The following is a 16,057-nucleotide window of genomic DNA, read 5'->3' as shown; positions in this document are numbered from 1 at the left end:
AGAAAAACAAAAGCTTTTAGGCGTTCGTTCAGGTCCATTCCACACTAAATTACAGCCCTGAATTAAAACTCTCAAAAGCGTTCATTTACCAGGTAATCACAATTGGGCTTGAGAAAAGCCTGCCCCCTTGTGGCCATTCCCTGAAATAGCAACCGTAAAAGTTATGCTTGTGAGTCCTTGTTCAGTCGCTCAGTGGTGTCCGACGTTATGATACATATCATTCATGGTACATACAGCTCACTGTGGGGCTTCAACGCAGTGGGTCGCCAGGTTGGGCCAGGCTCCAGGGCAGGGAAAGCAGGTCCAGGGTCCAGAAGAAAGTCCTTCAGGGGAGATGCTCAAGTGCACTCCCTGAATAGGATTCAATTTAGAGAAGTTGCCTCTTAGAGGATATTGGGAGTTTTCCAGGCAGTCAGGAAAGATCAACGTGTGCAGAGGTGATGAACAGAAATAATCACAAATGACTCTGCATACCTAAGACGAAGAAGTGTTTGGGTATAAGAGAAGATGAGGGGGGTTTACAAGGTTTAGATGAGGAGCATTTCTGTGTATCATTTCAGAGGCTTTGAATTTTGCACATAGGAACTGAGGAAACACTGAAACTTCCAAAGGGGTGGTTGATGTTTGAAGGAAGACCCCCTGAAGACAGAAGGCTTCTCATGGGGCTGATCTAAATGACCCCAGTAAGACCTATTTTTTTGTTGTTGTTTTTCAATTTTAAAATTTATTTTATTACTTTTCCAGTTTTACTAGGAAATAATTGACATTCAGTTCAGTTCATTTACATACATCAATGAACTTTGACATACATCAATGAGCAATTGACATAACTGTAGAAGTTTAAGGCATACAGCATGACAGTTTTGATTGATATGATGTATTGTGGAATGATTACCACAGTAGGCTCAGCTAACATCCATCTTCTCATTCATCATTTTCTTACCTCATGAGTTATGCTTTGAGTACTTCATAAGGCTTTAGAAGATTCATATATCTCTAGCTGAGCTGTGCTCATTCTAATGCCTTTAAGCAGAATTTTAACAGTCATTATTTTTCTTCTTTGTTAGTGGAGTATATAGTTACTTTGCACTGTTGTGTTAATTTCTGCTGTGAATCAGCCACATGTATACACATATCCCCTTTTTTGGATTTCCTTCCCTTTTAAGTCACCACAGAGCACTGAGTAGTTTCCTATGCTATATAGTAGGTTCTCATTACTTATCTATTTTATATATAGTAATGAGGGCTGAGGGTTAATATCGTATCAATGCTAAATACCCTTTTCTTTTTTTAACCATTCACTATCTGCCTCTGAAGTCGCACCTTAGAATGTGAGTTACCACCAGCACGTCAACTTAGAGCAACCATGTTCATCCTAACCCTATCCTGCCTGAGGCCCTGCAATGACATCCACATTCTCCTGTGGTCCCCAGTGAAATGGGGCACAAAGCCTTACTAGTAAAATTCCACCACCCGATTCTGGTGACTCAGCCCTGACATTACACTGAAAGTCAGTGTCAGACTGTGGATGAAACTGTTTCAAAGGCTGAATGCAGTAATTAGAGCCAATATTCAGTCTATACACTACTTAAACAAAAAGTGGGCACTCTCATCTCCTCACAAATATGTTTTTATTGATTCTTCTCTTTTTTAAATCTTTGTCCTTTTTATTTTAGTACTATAAAATGGACATTAAGCCGTTCATTTGGTAAGGCTGTTTTCTTTTTCATGTTGTTTTTAAATTGTCTTCTGAAACAATATCATGTTTATTCATGCAAAACAAATGCCATAGTCAAACAGTTTAAACTGGTGTTTATTTTAAAATAATTTCTGCTCTGTTCTCCAGATGATTGTACAGGAGACAGTGATCAAGACCATCCCCAAGAAAAAGAAATGCAAAAACAGTTGTCTGAGGAGGCCTTACAAATAGCTGAGAAAAGAAGAGAGGCTAAAGGCAAAGGAGAAAAGAAAAGATATACCCATTTGAATGCAGAGTTCCAAAGAAAAGTAAGGAGAGATAAGAAAGCCTTCCTCGGTGATCAATGTAAAGAAATAGAGGAAAACAATAGAATGGGAAAGACTGGAGACCTCTTCAAGAAAATTAGAGATACCAAGGGAACATTTCATTCAAAGATGGGCACAATTAAAGACAGAGATGGTAAGGACCAAACAGAAGCAAAAGATATTAAGAAAATGGGGCAAGAATACATAGAAGAACTATACAAAAAAGATCTTCATGACCCAGATAATCACGATGGTGTGATCGCTCACCTAGAGCCAGACATCCTAGAATTCGAAGTTAAGTGGGACTTAGGAAGCATCACTACAAATAAAGCTAGTGGAGGTGATGGAATTCCAGTTGAGCTATTTCAAGTCTTAAAAGATGAGGCTGTGAAAGTGCTGCACTCAACATGCCAGCAACTTTGGAAAACTCAGCAGTGGCCACAGGACTGGAAAAGGTCCATTTTCACTCCAATCCCAAAGAAAGGCAATGCCAAGGAATGTTCAAACTACCGCACAATTGCACTCATCTCACATGCTAGCAAAGTGATGCTCAAAATTCTCCAAGCCAGGCTTCAACAGTACGTGAACTGTTGAACTTCCAGATGTTCAAGCTGAATTCATAAAAGGCAGAGGAACCAGAAATCAAAAATTGCCAACATCCGCTGGATCATAGAAAAAGCAAGAAAATTCCAGAAAAACATCTACTTCTGCTTTATTGATTAGGTCATAGCCTTCTACTGTGTAGATCACAACACACTGGAAAATTCTTCAAGAGATGAGAATACCAGACCACCTGACCTGCCTCTTGAGAAACCTATATGCAGGTCAAGAAGCAACAGTTAGAACCAGACATGGAACAACAGACTGGTTCCAAATTGGGAAAGGAGTATGTCAAAGCTGTATACTGTCACCCTGATTATTTAACTCATATGCAGAGTACATCATGCAAAATGGCAGGCTGGATGAAGCACAAGCTGGAATCAAGATTGCTGGGAGAAATATCAATAACCTCAGATACGTAGATGATACCACCCTTATGGCAGAAAGTGAAGAGGAATTAAAGAGCCTCTTGATGAAAGTGAATGAGGAGAGTGTAAAAAGCTGGCTTAAAACTCAACATTCAAAAAATGAAGATCATGGCATCTGGCCCCATCACTTCATGGCAAATAGATGGGGAAACAATGGAAACAGTGACAAACTTTATTTTCTTGGGCTCCAAAATCACTGCAGATGGTGACTACAGCCATGAAATTAAAAGCTGCTTGCTCCTTGGAAGAAAAGCTATGACAAATCTGCCGAGGTCCAGCCCCAGCAGGACCAGGAATACCCAAGGGATGAGTGGCCTCGGCGAGGAAGAAGACAGACAGACAGACACACACACAGAAGGTTGCGTAGAAGAGGTAGCTTTTTTTATTTTTAGGATAGCTCAGTTTTTATAGAATGAACTTTATCTCCCCCTTAAGTCACCACATATTACATCAGATATTGTTTCGTGCTTCCATCAATATTTTTTTTCTCCATGTTTTTCCCCTATGCATTCATCTGGAACTTTTCCGATTACAGAATTTTTTCTTAAATGTCCTGTACATAGTCTTCTTGCCTCAATGGCCTAACATTTTCACTCTAACAAAAACAATGTTCCATAGATTCCAGATATAGTAGGAATTCTTTGAGTAATAAAACAATACATGGGAAGAGTCACAGTAACATGTTTGACATTTTGAGAATAGTACCATGAGAAAACCCTGATATTTTTCTTTACCTGAAACCACAAAATCCCAATTTACAATGATTAACTATTAAACAGCAAAAACACCTCTAAAGCAGCAAAACACCTCTATTAATAGTGAGATAATGGCAGTGAAGCTGGTTAATATAAATCTTCTATTGAAATCCTATGTACTCCATTTCCTAACTCTACAAAAATACCCATAATTTTCCATGTTGTTTAAAGAAAGGGAAACAATGAACAAATAGCAGCAAGGAAATAGCAATAATGAAAACCCTCTCAACCAAGGAGCAAGTAAACTGAAGCAGTATATCTACTTCTAAATCTAAATGCCTCTACTCTTTTCTATTCTAGAACATTATAATCTTTTAAGCAAGCAGCCAAACTACACCTGTGGCCTTTTCTTTTTTTGACTTGATGTTTATGGTTGTGTCCTGAGCCAGAGCAATCATGAGCATTTCCAAAAAGGCTTGGACTTTTCCAGCGAGGCCTTATTACTATATATTATATTTCCAAAAATTAATAGAAAGCCCAAAAACAGTAAGACAGAAGGAAGAAAGGGACATACCGGCCCCCAGGACAACCTCAAGGGGAAGAGCTGCCTTGCAGATTCATTTCTCGTCCAGGCGGCTCCCGAGGGGACATATTGGGCCCCCGGGGCAGCCCCGTGTGAGGAAGGGCTGCCTTGCAGGTTCCTTTCTCGTCCCGTTACCTTGTCACGGTTTGGGCGCACCCCGGCGGCTCCCAACATCTCTCCCTTTTTTAGTTTTCAGAAGAGCAGAATGGAGTTCCAGAGAGACCTCTTTGATGCTCTTGATCAGGATCCTAACAGTGCAGGGAAGTAGAAGAAATAAAATTACAACTATAAAAATAGATGCCACAATTCCCAAGACAGACGACAGCAGATTGTTGTGAGAGATGAAATTTGAAAGGCTAGTAAAAAAGGCATTGGCAGTTTGAGCAGTGGAAAAGTCAAGGTGAGATTGACCTATGTCTTTGATTTCCTGATGGAGCTTGGTTAAATCTATACTAGTATCAGAACTATTCCAAATCCCAACAATGTGATTGCGAACTTGGTCCCAAGAATATGAAGAATAATTAACCTTTAAAGGAGTCACACAAATCCATCTATATTCTGCATGACATTTAGGAGACAAACGGACACGTAAAGCCTGAAGCTCAGTTCCTATATGTAATACAGCCTCTTCTAAAGCATCTACTTTAGCTTCTAATTTTCTATCAATAGTTTCTTGAGTAGCAAGAGTAAGTGAAACATTCTTAGATAGATCATTAACATGCCAAGCGGTATGCGCTTGCTGCAAAAGTGAAACTGCGGCAACAGTAACTGAAGCTATAGAGGCTATCAACGCAGAAATCCCTAAAATTAACAGTCCTATCAGCCTACGAGGTCTAAGCAATTCTTTAACTTGCTGCAGAACTAGCAATTCATAATTATCATACCAGATACCCGTACTATTGACTGGTATCATAAGATTAGGAGGTCTTTTAAGAATAACAAAGGCTTGAATATTAAAAGAAGAAGTTACAGAGGTAGATAATATGCATTGATCACAAGTAACTATTGTAGGTCCTCCAGTGTAATTAGGATATATCTGCAGTTTGTTGGAGCCATTAGTATACATGAAAGCATAAGGTGATGGTAACCAAGCCTGAATATAGTATAATATAGTTCCACTGGGTCGAGTTGAAAGTGTAGAGCTGGTTGCTGCCACAGCTCTCCGTAAGCCGTGCCCGTCCCTCCGCTATGCTAGCATTGGAGGGACTACGGCATTGTGGTGCCATCTAGAGGCAGTCACTGGCCAGGGCACCGTTGCATTTTTCCAATTTATAAATCTGTTAGTGTAATTTTTAATAGTTTTAGGATCATATTCAGGATTTGGATTACTCTAATCATTTATTGCAACATTTCCACCTCCAGCAATTTTATAGTCAATGTGAGAGTCATAAGTACACAATTTCCATGGTGGGTATCCTATATCATAATTAATTGTATTCCACACTTTATCAGATTCATTAAATGATTTAGATGGAGGTCCTGAACACTTAGAATAAGGTGGTGGAGCCTTGTCTTTAGCTTGAATGCAAGGATCCAAGATTCCCGGCAATCTCAAGAACATCGACCAAACATATCTGGTCGTTTGGCCATTTGCTGGTGAGTCAGTTACAATTGCTTTTTTAGAGGCTCCCACACAGCCGACTTTAGACTGTGTAATCATCATTTTTTTTAGTCTCATTGTGTGGAAAATTAAAGCAAATTGGTGGGTTGTTGTTAGCCCATAATATGTAAAATTAAAATTAATTGGATATTTCCCTGTACGATAAGGAGAATAGGATCCTCCAAGCACTTTAGGTTTATCAGACGTTACCCTTATTGGCGTTTCATCCCAAGTAACAACCTGTAAAACTGGTGGATCTGGAAAATAAGCCCAATAAGCACCATGAGAAGAGACTAATATTACCTGACACGAACGTACAGCCAAGTTGGCAAGGAAGTGGTTTTCAGGAGTAACTGGAATCTTTTGAGATTTTACCACGTCCACAGCCGGATGACAGAGACTCTTGATCTGGCCCCATCTGTCTTCCGAAGTAAGTACTGACCTGTAAGACAAGCTTTAGCAACTGCGGCCCAATCATAAAGTGTTACCCATCTGGCAGTGAGAGCATCTAATGGAGTTTGTGTATATGGAGCCTGGGGCCCATACATAGAGCAAGCCTGTTTTAATTCCTTTAGTAACTTCACAGGTAAGGGCTCCCAGACCGGTTCATCCTCAAACTCACCAAACACTATTGGAAAGCATGCTGAAAGAGTGGGATCCTCATTGGCATCCTTCAACCTCCTATGAGGGTACGGCGCTCCATTACCAGCATACGGGGGAGGCGGAGGAGCTGAAGGAGGTCTAGGTGGTCTAGGAGGCCTTGGACCGGATTTAGGAACCTCTAACTTTAAAGGATTTTTAAGAATGCGTGGCTTAGGTTGAGGCTTTGCCACAGAAAAAGTACAATCTCCCTCCTTCTCATAATATCTAACTGCAGCTTCCTCATCTTGAGGGCTCAATTGATCATCATCATTCAAGCATGCCGCAGCCACTATCTCCCTAAATTCTTTGTAAACTTCTTGTTTGGAATCCAAATTATCTTTTTTAGATGAAACTCTTTCAACCTCTGGGGTAGGGTCAAGTGTATCCCTAATTAAATTCCAGAAAGAAAAAGTCTCAGCTGGAATACCCTCAGGGCCATGATATGAATAATACTGTTTAAGTGTTTCTCCCACCTTATGCCAGATGTCCAAGCTTACGGTGCCCTCTTCAGGAAACCAAGGGCATTGCTCTTGTACAAAAGAAAGATGATAAAGTAGACTGAAATCTTAATTCCTCTCTTCATTAATAAATGCTTAATTATATCAATGAATAACTGTCTTTCCCTAGATTCTCCGTTACCCATGTTCTGAAATCTCTAATTAAGGTCTCTAATAAATATCTCACTGTTCACCCGTCTCACCCTACCTATCTTATGCAGGGGGGTCTGCAGCACCCTAGGTGAAGTCCTAGCTACCCTGAAAATGCACTATTAAGGGGCTTACCCTTTGGGTCCCTGTTCGTGGCACCACTTGCCGAGGTCCAGCCCCGGCAGGACCAGGAATACCCAAGGGATGAGTGGCCTCGGCGAGGAAGAAGACAGACAGACAGACACACAGAAGGTTGTGTAGAAGAGGTAGCTTTTTTAAATTTTTAGATAGTTCAGTTTTTATAGAATGAGCGTTACCTCCCCCTTAAGTCACCACATATTATATCAGATATTGTTTTGTGCTTCCATCAATATTTTTTTTCTCCATGTTTTTCCCCTATGCATTCATCTGGAACTATTCTGATTACAGAGTTTTTTCTTAAATGTCCCATACATAGTCTTCTTGCCTCAATGGCCTAACATTTTCACTCTAACAAAAACAATGTTCCATAGATTCCAGATATAGTAGGAATTCTTTGGGTAATAAAACAATACATGGGAAGGGTCACAGTAACATGTTTGACATTTCTGAGAGTAGTACCATGAGAAAACCCTGATATTTTTCTTTACCTGAAACCACAAAATCTCAATTTACAATGGTTAACTATTAAACAACAACAAAAACACCTCTAAAGCAGCAAAACGCCTCTATTAATAGTGAGATAATGGCAGTGAAGCTGGTTAATATAAATCTTCTATTGAAATCCTATGTACTCCATTTCCTAACTCTACAAAAATACCCATAATTTTCCATGTTGTTTAAAGAAAGGGAAACAATGAACAAATAGCAGCAAGGAAATAGCAATAATGAAAACCCTCTCAACCAAGGAGCAAGTAAACTGAAGCAGTATATCTACTTCTAAATCTAAATGCCTCTACTCTTTTCTATTCTAGAACATTATAATCTTTTAAGCAAGCAGCCAAACTACACCTGTGGCCTTTTCTTTTTTTGACTTGATGTTTATGGTTGTGTCCTGAGCCAGAGCAATCATGAGCATTTCCAAAAAGGCTTGGACTTTTCCAGCGAGGCCTTATTACCATATATTATATTTCCAAAAATTAATAGAAAGCCCAAAAACAGTAAGACAGAAGCAAGAAAGGGACATACCGGGCCCCCGGGACAACCTTGAGGGGAAGAGCTGCCTTGCAGATTCCTTTCTCGTCCCATGACCTTGTCCCCGGGACAACCTCGGGCTCCCGGGGCAGCCCCATGTGAGGAAGAGCTGCCTTGCAGGTTCCTCTCTCATCCCGTGACCTTGTCATGGTTTGGGTGCACCCCGGCGGCTCCCGACACAAATCTAGACAGCATATTAAAAAGAAGAGACATTACTTTGCCAACAAAGGTCCATCTAGTCAAGCTATGGTTTTTCCAGTAGTCACATATGGATGTTCGACCATAAAGAAAGCTGAGCACCGAAGAATCGATGCTTTTGAACTGTGGTATTGGAGAAGACTCTTGAGAGTCCCTTGGACTGCAAGAAGATCAAACCAGTCAATCCTAAGGGAAATCAGTACTGAATATTCATCGAAAGGACTGATGCTGAAGCTGAATCTGATGCTGAAGGCCACCTGATGTGAAGAACAGACTCACTGGAAAAGACCCTGATGCTGCAGAAGATTGAAGGCAGGAGGAGAAGGGGATGACAGAGGATGAGATGGATGGATGGCATCACCAACTCAATGGACATGAGTTTGAGCAAGTCTGGGAGACAGTGAAGGACAGGGAGGCCTGGCGTGCTGCAGTCCATGGGGCTCCAAAGAGTCGGACAAAACTGAGCGACTGAACTGAACTCAACTGATGCAAACCAAATGCCATAGTCAAACAGTTTAAACTGGTGTTTATTTTAAAATAGTTTCTGCTCTGCTCTCCAGATGATTCACCTGACTTTACTTCTTACCTGTCAATACCACTGACCTTTTGGACAAATTTAGTTGTGGTTCTGGATTTCCAGTGAAACTTTTTATGCAAATATACAAACCCAGAATTATTCAAACTATGGAGATGATATCATTAGAGTGCCCACATAATGTAACTTTTAGGTATCTTCCACTTGGATTCAGTATCAACATGTCTGTCTAGATAACAAGAAGCATCTTTAAACAAAGCAATCTGTATTTCACCCTGAAAGTACACTAACTAATTTGTTTGAGCACAGACATTGGATTATCCATGACTTATGTTTGCTTTCTGGAGCTAAAAAGTGTCTTCTAATTTTATTGCTTGATTTGTCTGTGACTCCCAATCTTATTTTTACTATATTACCATTTTCCTATTCTAAAACACTTGTTTATTTCTTTGTGGAGAGCAGTTCTCTTACTGTTCTTTGTGGAGAACAGTATTCAGGTATTACAGTTTCAGATTTGTTCCAGGTGGTTTCTGCTCTTTTGTTCACACAAGGCCAAACATTTCGGAGAGTTTTCAAAGAAGAGATTGGAGTTCATTGAAAAGCAGCATTTTCTGTGATAAAACCCAGCACATATTAAAGGTGTGAAGAAAAAGTCACTAAGGGAAAACTAAACTCAGGTCATGGGAAAAATGAGAAATTCACAAGTATACATGGAGAAAACAACATAATTACTTATTTGCTGGGCTTTCTTTTTTCTTAGGTTTTTCTGGTCTCAAAAAATACCAGAAATGTATGTGGATCCAAAGGTAGATGACAATGAGGTGAAAGGTTGATGTTTGGATGTACTAAAGACGTACTGCAGTCATCTTAACCATGTTAGTGGTTAAGATGAGTGCGTCTAAGAAAGGATTTATTTCCCATGATTCCATATTGATTAATGACTGAAACTGTGCACTTTTGAAAATCGACTCTGAACAGGGGTAAAGACATGCATTTCTGAAAGGCACTGCAACTTCAGGAAGGGAAGATATCCCTAGATGCACAGTTACAACTTTTTCTCTCTTCTGAAACAGTTTGTGCAAAAACTTTGTAGTTTTAATACAACTTTAATCAATGTCAGGTCACCACTGCAGGGATTTCTTGTGTTAAAAATTAATTTATTTAGATATTTCTTCTCTGATACACAGTTACAAAGATGACTTTACCCTTAGTTCATCACATTAATATTGTTTCATTAATAGAAAAACAACTAAATTTGATTCTGTGTTACCTGTTCAGCTAAAAAATGCACAGTAATTGTAGAAATTTATTATTGAAAATGGACTTCCCTGGTGGCTCAGTGGTAAAGAATCTGCCTGCCAATGCAAGAGATGCAAGTTCAATCCCTGGGTCAGGAAGATCCCCTGGAGGAGGGCATGGCAACCCAAGTCAGTATTCTTGCCTGGAGAATCCCATTGACAGAGGAGCCTGGTGGTCTACAGTTCATGGGGCCACAAGAGTTGGACACGACTTAGCGACTAAGCAACCAACACCAATATTGAAAATAGAAATATACTCCCTAGAGCAAAAGAGTTAATGTATTCATTTGCTATTGATTCTGAAATTTTAAAAGTTTTAATAAATACACAAACACTTGCATATGTATTTACTTGCCTTTCTGAATTCTGATCCAATGTTTAAAAACAGTCAGGCTCCATGTGAGCTACCAATGACAGTGTCTTGAGTTATTTAGAAAGTTTTCATGAGAGAAAATCCAGTACTCTTGCGTGGGAAATCCCATGGATGGAGGGGCCTAGTACGCTACAGTCCATGGGGTCCCGAAGAGTCAGACACGACTGAGTGACTTCACTTTCACTTTTCACTTTCATGCACTGGAGAAGGAAATGGCAACCCACTCCAGTGTTCTTGCCTGGAGAATCCCAGGGAAGGGAGCCTGGTGGGCTGCCGTCTATGGGGTCACAGAAAGTCGGACGCGACTGATGTGACTTAGCAGCAGCTGCATGAGAGAAAAAGGAAAAATTCATAAAGTGATTTAGCTATTGAATGCACAAGCCAATAAATATTTGCAAATTTGATGCAATTCTTCTCAAATACTTGCCGTTCTCGAATATATTCTCCTTTAGTTCGTGAGATTTCCACCTCCAACCACTGGGCAGGGAAAGGATTAATGCATAAGCCAGGAAGATAAAGCGAAGTTCATGACTTAAAAATTTTTTTTTCACTTAAATTATATAAAATTATTTTTTTCAAATAATTGAACTTTGACCTGTATACCTTCATTACATATTCCACAGATTTTTTTTTTTGAGGGGGGGCCTGATACTACTTTTTAAAACCTATTTTTGTTTGGAGGTTAATTGCTTTACATGTTGTGTTGGTTTCTGCCCCAAAACAATGTGAATCAGCCATGAGTATAGGTAGGTATCAGCCTAGAGAGGTGGGATGCCCTGGGGTGCAGGACGGAGGGAACATTTTTATATATTTTTCCTGTGCTGGGTCTTCCTTGCAGGTCAAGGCTCTGCTATAGTTGTGGTCGTGGGCATAGTTGTCCAGCGGGCAGGTGGGATCTTAGTTCCCTGACCCGGGTCAAACCTGAGCCCCCTGCATGGGGAAGCATGGGGCCCTAACCACTGGATCACCAGGGAATTCATTTCTCTTTTTTCTTATCTAAAAATAATAGAAAGTATTTTACATACCACCTGGATGATGTGATTTTTTAACAAATCAAGTTAAGTTGTAAGAAACAGATAAAAATCACAGACAGCTAGGAAAGGAGAAAGTGAGGATCAGGAGAGGAAGTCTTTGCATAAAAAATAAATTAAAATGGGATCACAAAATTTTTAAAAATTAATTCACGCCAAAGTATCATCCATAATTTAAGCTACAATTAAGGATCACAGCACTCAGGTCCTGTCCTCCTCAGAGACGCCTTCACCACAGAGCCCACCACCTTCCACTCCTCTCTAAGCCTAATTCTCCCAGATTTGGCCTGCTGGAACGCTGCTGCCCCGCGTGGCTCTATAGCAGCCTCCCTGACCCGCTCTGGGTCATCCTTAGCCCCATTTCACGAAGAAAGACCGTACGTTCACCGCATTTCTGGTCCGCGGAGCCGCGGTGGGGAGGGGGGTGGGGGATCGTTGCAGCCCGTTTTACGGCAACTTGCGGCCGCGCGGCGCGGCTGACGGCAACGCCGCGCTGCTCTTGGAGAGGTCACTCCGGAGACGGCGCTGCTTTTCGGGTGTAAGGTCCGTGGCACTCTGTGGCGCGTCCGTGCGCGACGGGCTCAGAATGCAGCCCCAAGGGCAAGACTCGGGGATCGGTGGATGGCCTTGCGGGAGGAGCCGGGAGCTCCGTGCGTGACCTCGCAGGCTGGCTCGGCTCTGGCTCGTTGCAGCAGCAAGACCACAGGATATGGCAGAGTCCGGGCACTCTGCGGCTGGAACCCCATCTCTTGCGCCACACCGCGGAATCGCGTCTTGCTGCAGCTCTGGGGATCGCCTAGCCGCCGCTGCATAGCCTACCCCCGCATCAGAAGGTTCCATTGCCTTCACTTTTCCCTCAATGCAGGCAGGCAATATAGCCTGCTGGGAAAAGGAGGAAGGAGAAAAAAATCAATGAGGGTGAACTAATTGCAGAGGTTGAAACTGATAAAGCTACTGTTGGATTTGAGAGCGTGGAGGTGTGCTACATGGCAAAGATCCTTGTTGCTGAAGGTAACAGAGATGTTCCAGTTGGAGCAATCATCTGTATCACAGTTGAAGAGCCTGAAGGTATTGAAATCTTTAAAAATTACACATTTGATTCTTTGGCAGCACCTGCCCCACAAGGAGCCCTGCACTAACCCCTGCCGCCGCTGCTCCGTCACGTGCACCCTCTGCTCAGGCTCTTGGTAGCTCATCTCCTACTCACATGCAGGTGGTTCTCCCTGCCCTCTCTCCCATCGTGACCATGGACACATTCAGAGATGGGGGGGTGGGGGGTGGGGGTGGAAAGTGGGTGAGAAGCTAAACGAAGATTTATTGGCAGAGATAGAGACTGACAAGGCCTCTATAGGTTTCGAAGTACAGGAAGAAGGGATCAAAATCCTGATCCCTGAAGGCACACGAGATGTCCCTGTAGGAACCCTACTCTGTATCATTGTAGAAAAAGAGGCAGATATACCAGCGTTTGCTGACTATCGGCCAACTGAAGTAACTGATTTAAAACCGCCTAGCCCATCCACCTTCAGCGCCCCCGCCCCACCCAGCTCCAGCTGGACCAAAGGAAAGAGTGCTCCTTAGCCTGCTTGCAAAGAAGTTGGCAGCAGAGAAAGGGGTTGACTTTACACAAGTAAAAGGGACCAGACGGCAGAATCATTAAGAAGGACAACTCCTTTGTGCCTATGAAGACTGCCCCTACTCCAGCAGCAGCTGTGCCTCCCCTGAGTCGAAGAGTGGCTCCAGTTCCTACCGGTGTCTTCACAGATATCCCAGTCACCAACCTTCACCAAGTCATTGCACAGCAGTTAATGCAATCTAAGCAAACAGTACCTCATTATTACCTTTCTATTGATGTAAATATGGGAGAAGTTTTGTTGGTAGGAAAGAAGATGTTACAAGGAAAAAGCAAAATTTCCATCAATGACTTCATTATAAAGCTTCAGCTTTGGTATGTTTAAAAGTTCCTGAAGGAAATTCTTCTTGGCTGGACACAGTTGTAAGACAAAATCATGTTGTTGATATCAGTGTTGCCGTCAGTACTCCAGCGGGACTTATCCCACCTATTGTATTTAATGCACATATAAAAGGACTGGAAACCATTGCTAATGACGTTGTTTCTGTAGCAACCAAAGCACAAGAAGGTAAACTACTGCCGCGTAAGTTCCAGAGTGGCACTTTTACAATCTCAAATTTAGGAATGTTTGGGGTTAAGAACTTCTCTGCTATTATTAACCCACCCAAGCATGTATTTTGGCAATTGGTGCTTCAGAGGATCAACGGGTTCCAGCAGATAATGAAAAAGGATTTGATGTGGCTAGCATGATGTCTGTTACACTTAGTTGTGATCATCGGGTTGTGGATGGAGCAGTTGGAGCCCAGTGGCTTGCTGAGTTTAGAAAGTACCTTGAGATACCTATCACCATGTTATTATAATTAATCCAAGAATTTCTAGACTCTCCTAGGTCACACTGTTTCATTCTTACCAAGGTAAAAATGTGTTATTAAATGGTGGTTCTCTTTATTTTAAGGTTAACCAGTTATTTTTGAGTCTGTCCAGATATTTGTAATGGGCATTACTGAATTTTTTAAAATGCCAATTACATCCCAATATTGTGCACATTTAATAAACACCGGATTTTAAGCTGTATACTCCTAGTCAAGGGACCTGTGATATAGCCCTTTGATGGCAAGTCCTTCCACTAGAAATGCAGAGGTAGAATTGTGGTTCCCTAATTGAGACAGACACATAAAAGTAACCTTGATGAGACCTTGAGGTTTTGAATTTTAACTATCTCAAATGTTTTGATTAGATTTGAGAAAAAGAGAAGTTTGGAAAACTAGTTCTCTTGGAGAAAGAATTTGAACTGAAACTTGATTTTGGAATTTAGGCCTAATTTGAAATTTTCTGTTATATAATCTGGTTTATCATGGATGGGAAACATGGAGAACTTAAAGGAAAATATGAGAAAATTTTGAAAGTCAACATTTTTATAGGACGGCTCAACCAGCTGTTCTTTGTTTATTTTTCCATGACTTCAGAAATGACCAGCTCCTTGGTATAAATGAGAATTTGTGTGGGTATCTATTTAAACAGTTTAAATGTGTCATTGTGAGAGCAGAATTCTATAATTGCCTCAAATAAAAGAGTATGCTTATAGAATTTAACAGAGAAAAAGAATCACAACTAATATGTTGACATCATGAGATGTACTTACATAAAAATGGACTAATTTCAGTTAGAAACAACACCAGTAGATATAACACAAAAATATTAAGTGTAAATGATAAAATAATACATTAGAAGAAAAGCCTTCAGCTATAACCTGCTGAGATGTGTGTCTTGCAAGCCTTCCATAACAGGATTAAGCCAGAGAAACTGGGCTCATGGAAACAGACATAGTATTAATAGATGGTGGTGAGGATACTTTACTTGAAAATGGGACATTAAACATCAATATCCAACATATCTTTGGTACAATTCCATAACAAATTGGATAATGCATTTAAAGTACATACTGATGTGTGGTACACAAAGAGCACTCAATAATTACCAGTGATTATTGTTAGGGAGATGAATGCAAGATGACCATTGTCATCCTTGAGGCTCTGTTGTTTCTTTTTGAGGCTTACTTATTAAAAGACTAACTCCAAGACTTCCCTGGTGGCTCAGGGTAAAGAATCCACCTGCCAATTTGGGAGACATGGGTTCCATCTCTGGTCCAGGAAGATCCCACATGCGGTGGGGCAGCTAAGCCTGTAGGCCACGACTACTAAGCACACAAACCATAGACCCCAGGAGTCGCAGCTTCTGAGCCCACGTGCCACAAGTACGGAAACCTGCATGCCACAAGAGAAGCCACTACAATGAGAAGCCCAGGCACTGCAACGAGAGAGTAGCCCCCATTTGCTGCAATTAGAGAAAAGCCCAGGCAGCAACAAAGACCCAGCACAGCCATAAATAAATAAATACACAAATAAACATATTTTAAAAAGTCTTAACTCCAATGATCCATGCATGATTTTGACCCTGTTTAGTTCTGCCTCATCACAGAAATGTTAATATTTAATGAAAACAACACAAGGAGTGAAATCTGTTCACTAAAACCTGTTTGTAAGGCCTTCCTCATAACCTGCAGAATGTCAGAACTTGCACATTTTTTACTCACCAGATTCTGCTGCTTCACACAACAACTTAGATAGGTCCAACCACATTTGCTAGTAAAAACATGTCAAGGGCATGCTTGGGGTTCAGA

General features: G+C 41.1%; 1 protein-coding gene and 1 pseudogene across 1 annotated transcript; one reads left to right on the top strand and one right to left on the bottom strand.

Moving 5' to 3' along the window:
• Positions 1-4,252: 4,252 nt before the first annotated feature.
• LOC122705563 (endogenous retrovirus group K member 7 Env polyprotein-like) lies at positions 4,253-8,662 on the bottom strand. The gene is made up of 2 exons (XM_043921001.1): positions 8,367-8,662; positions 4,253-6,352 (listed from the first exon to the last, which is right to left on the bottom strand). Exon 2 carries the CDS (start codon positions 5,374-5,376, stop codon positions 4,450-4,452), a length of 927 nt encoding a protein of 308 aa, XP_043776936.1. The 5' UTR covers positions 5,377-6,352; positions 8,367-8,662; the 3' UTR covers positions 4,253-4,449.
• A 3,616-nt stretch (positions 8,663-12,278) lies between these two features.
• LOC122705363 lies at positions 12,279-14,964 on the top strand (annotated as a pseudogene).
• The last annotated feature ends 1,093 nt before the right edge of the window (positions 14,965-16,057 follow it).

The sequence above is a fragment of the Cervus elaphus genome, chromosome 12, assembly GCF_910594005.1.
Source record: "Cervus elaphus chromosome 12, mCerEla1.1, whole genome shotgun sequence".
NCBI lineage: Eukaryota > Metazoa > Chordata > Mammalia > Artiodactyla > Cervidae > Cervus > Cervus elaphus.
Note: the sequence above shows the minus strand (reverse complement) of the source record. Positions and strands in the feature narration are given on the sequence as shown.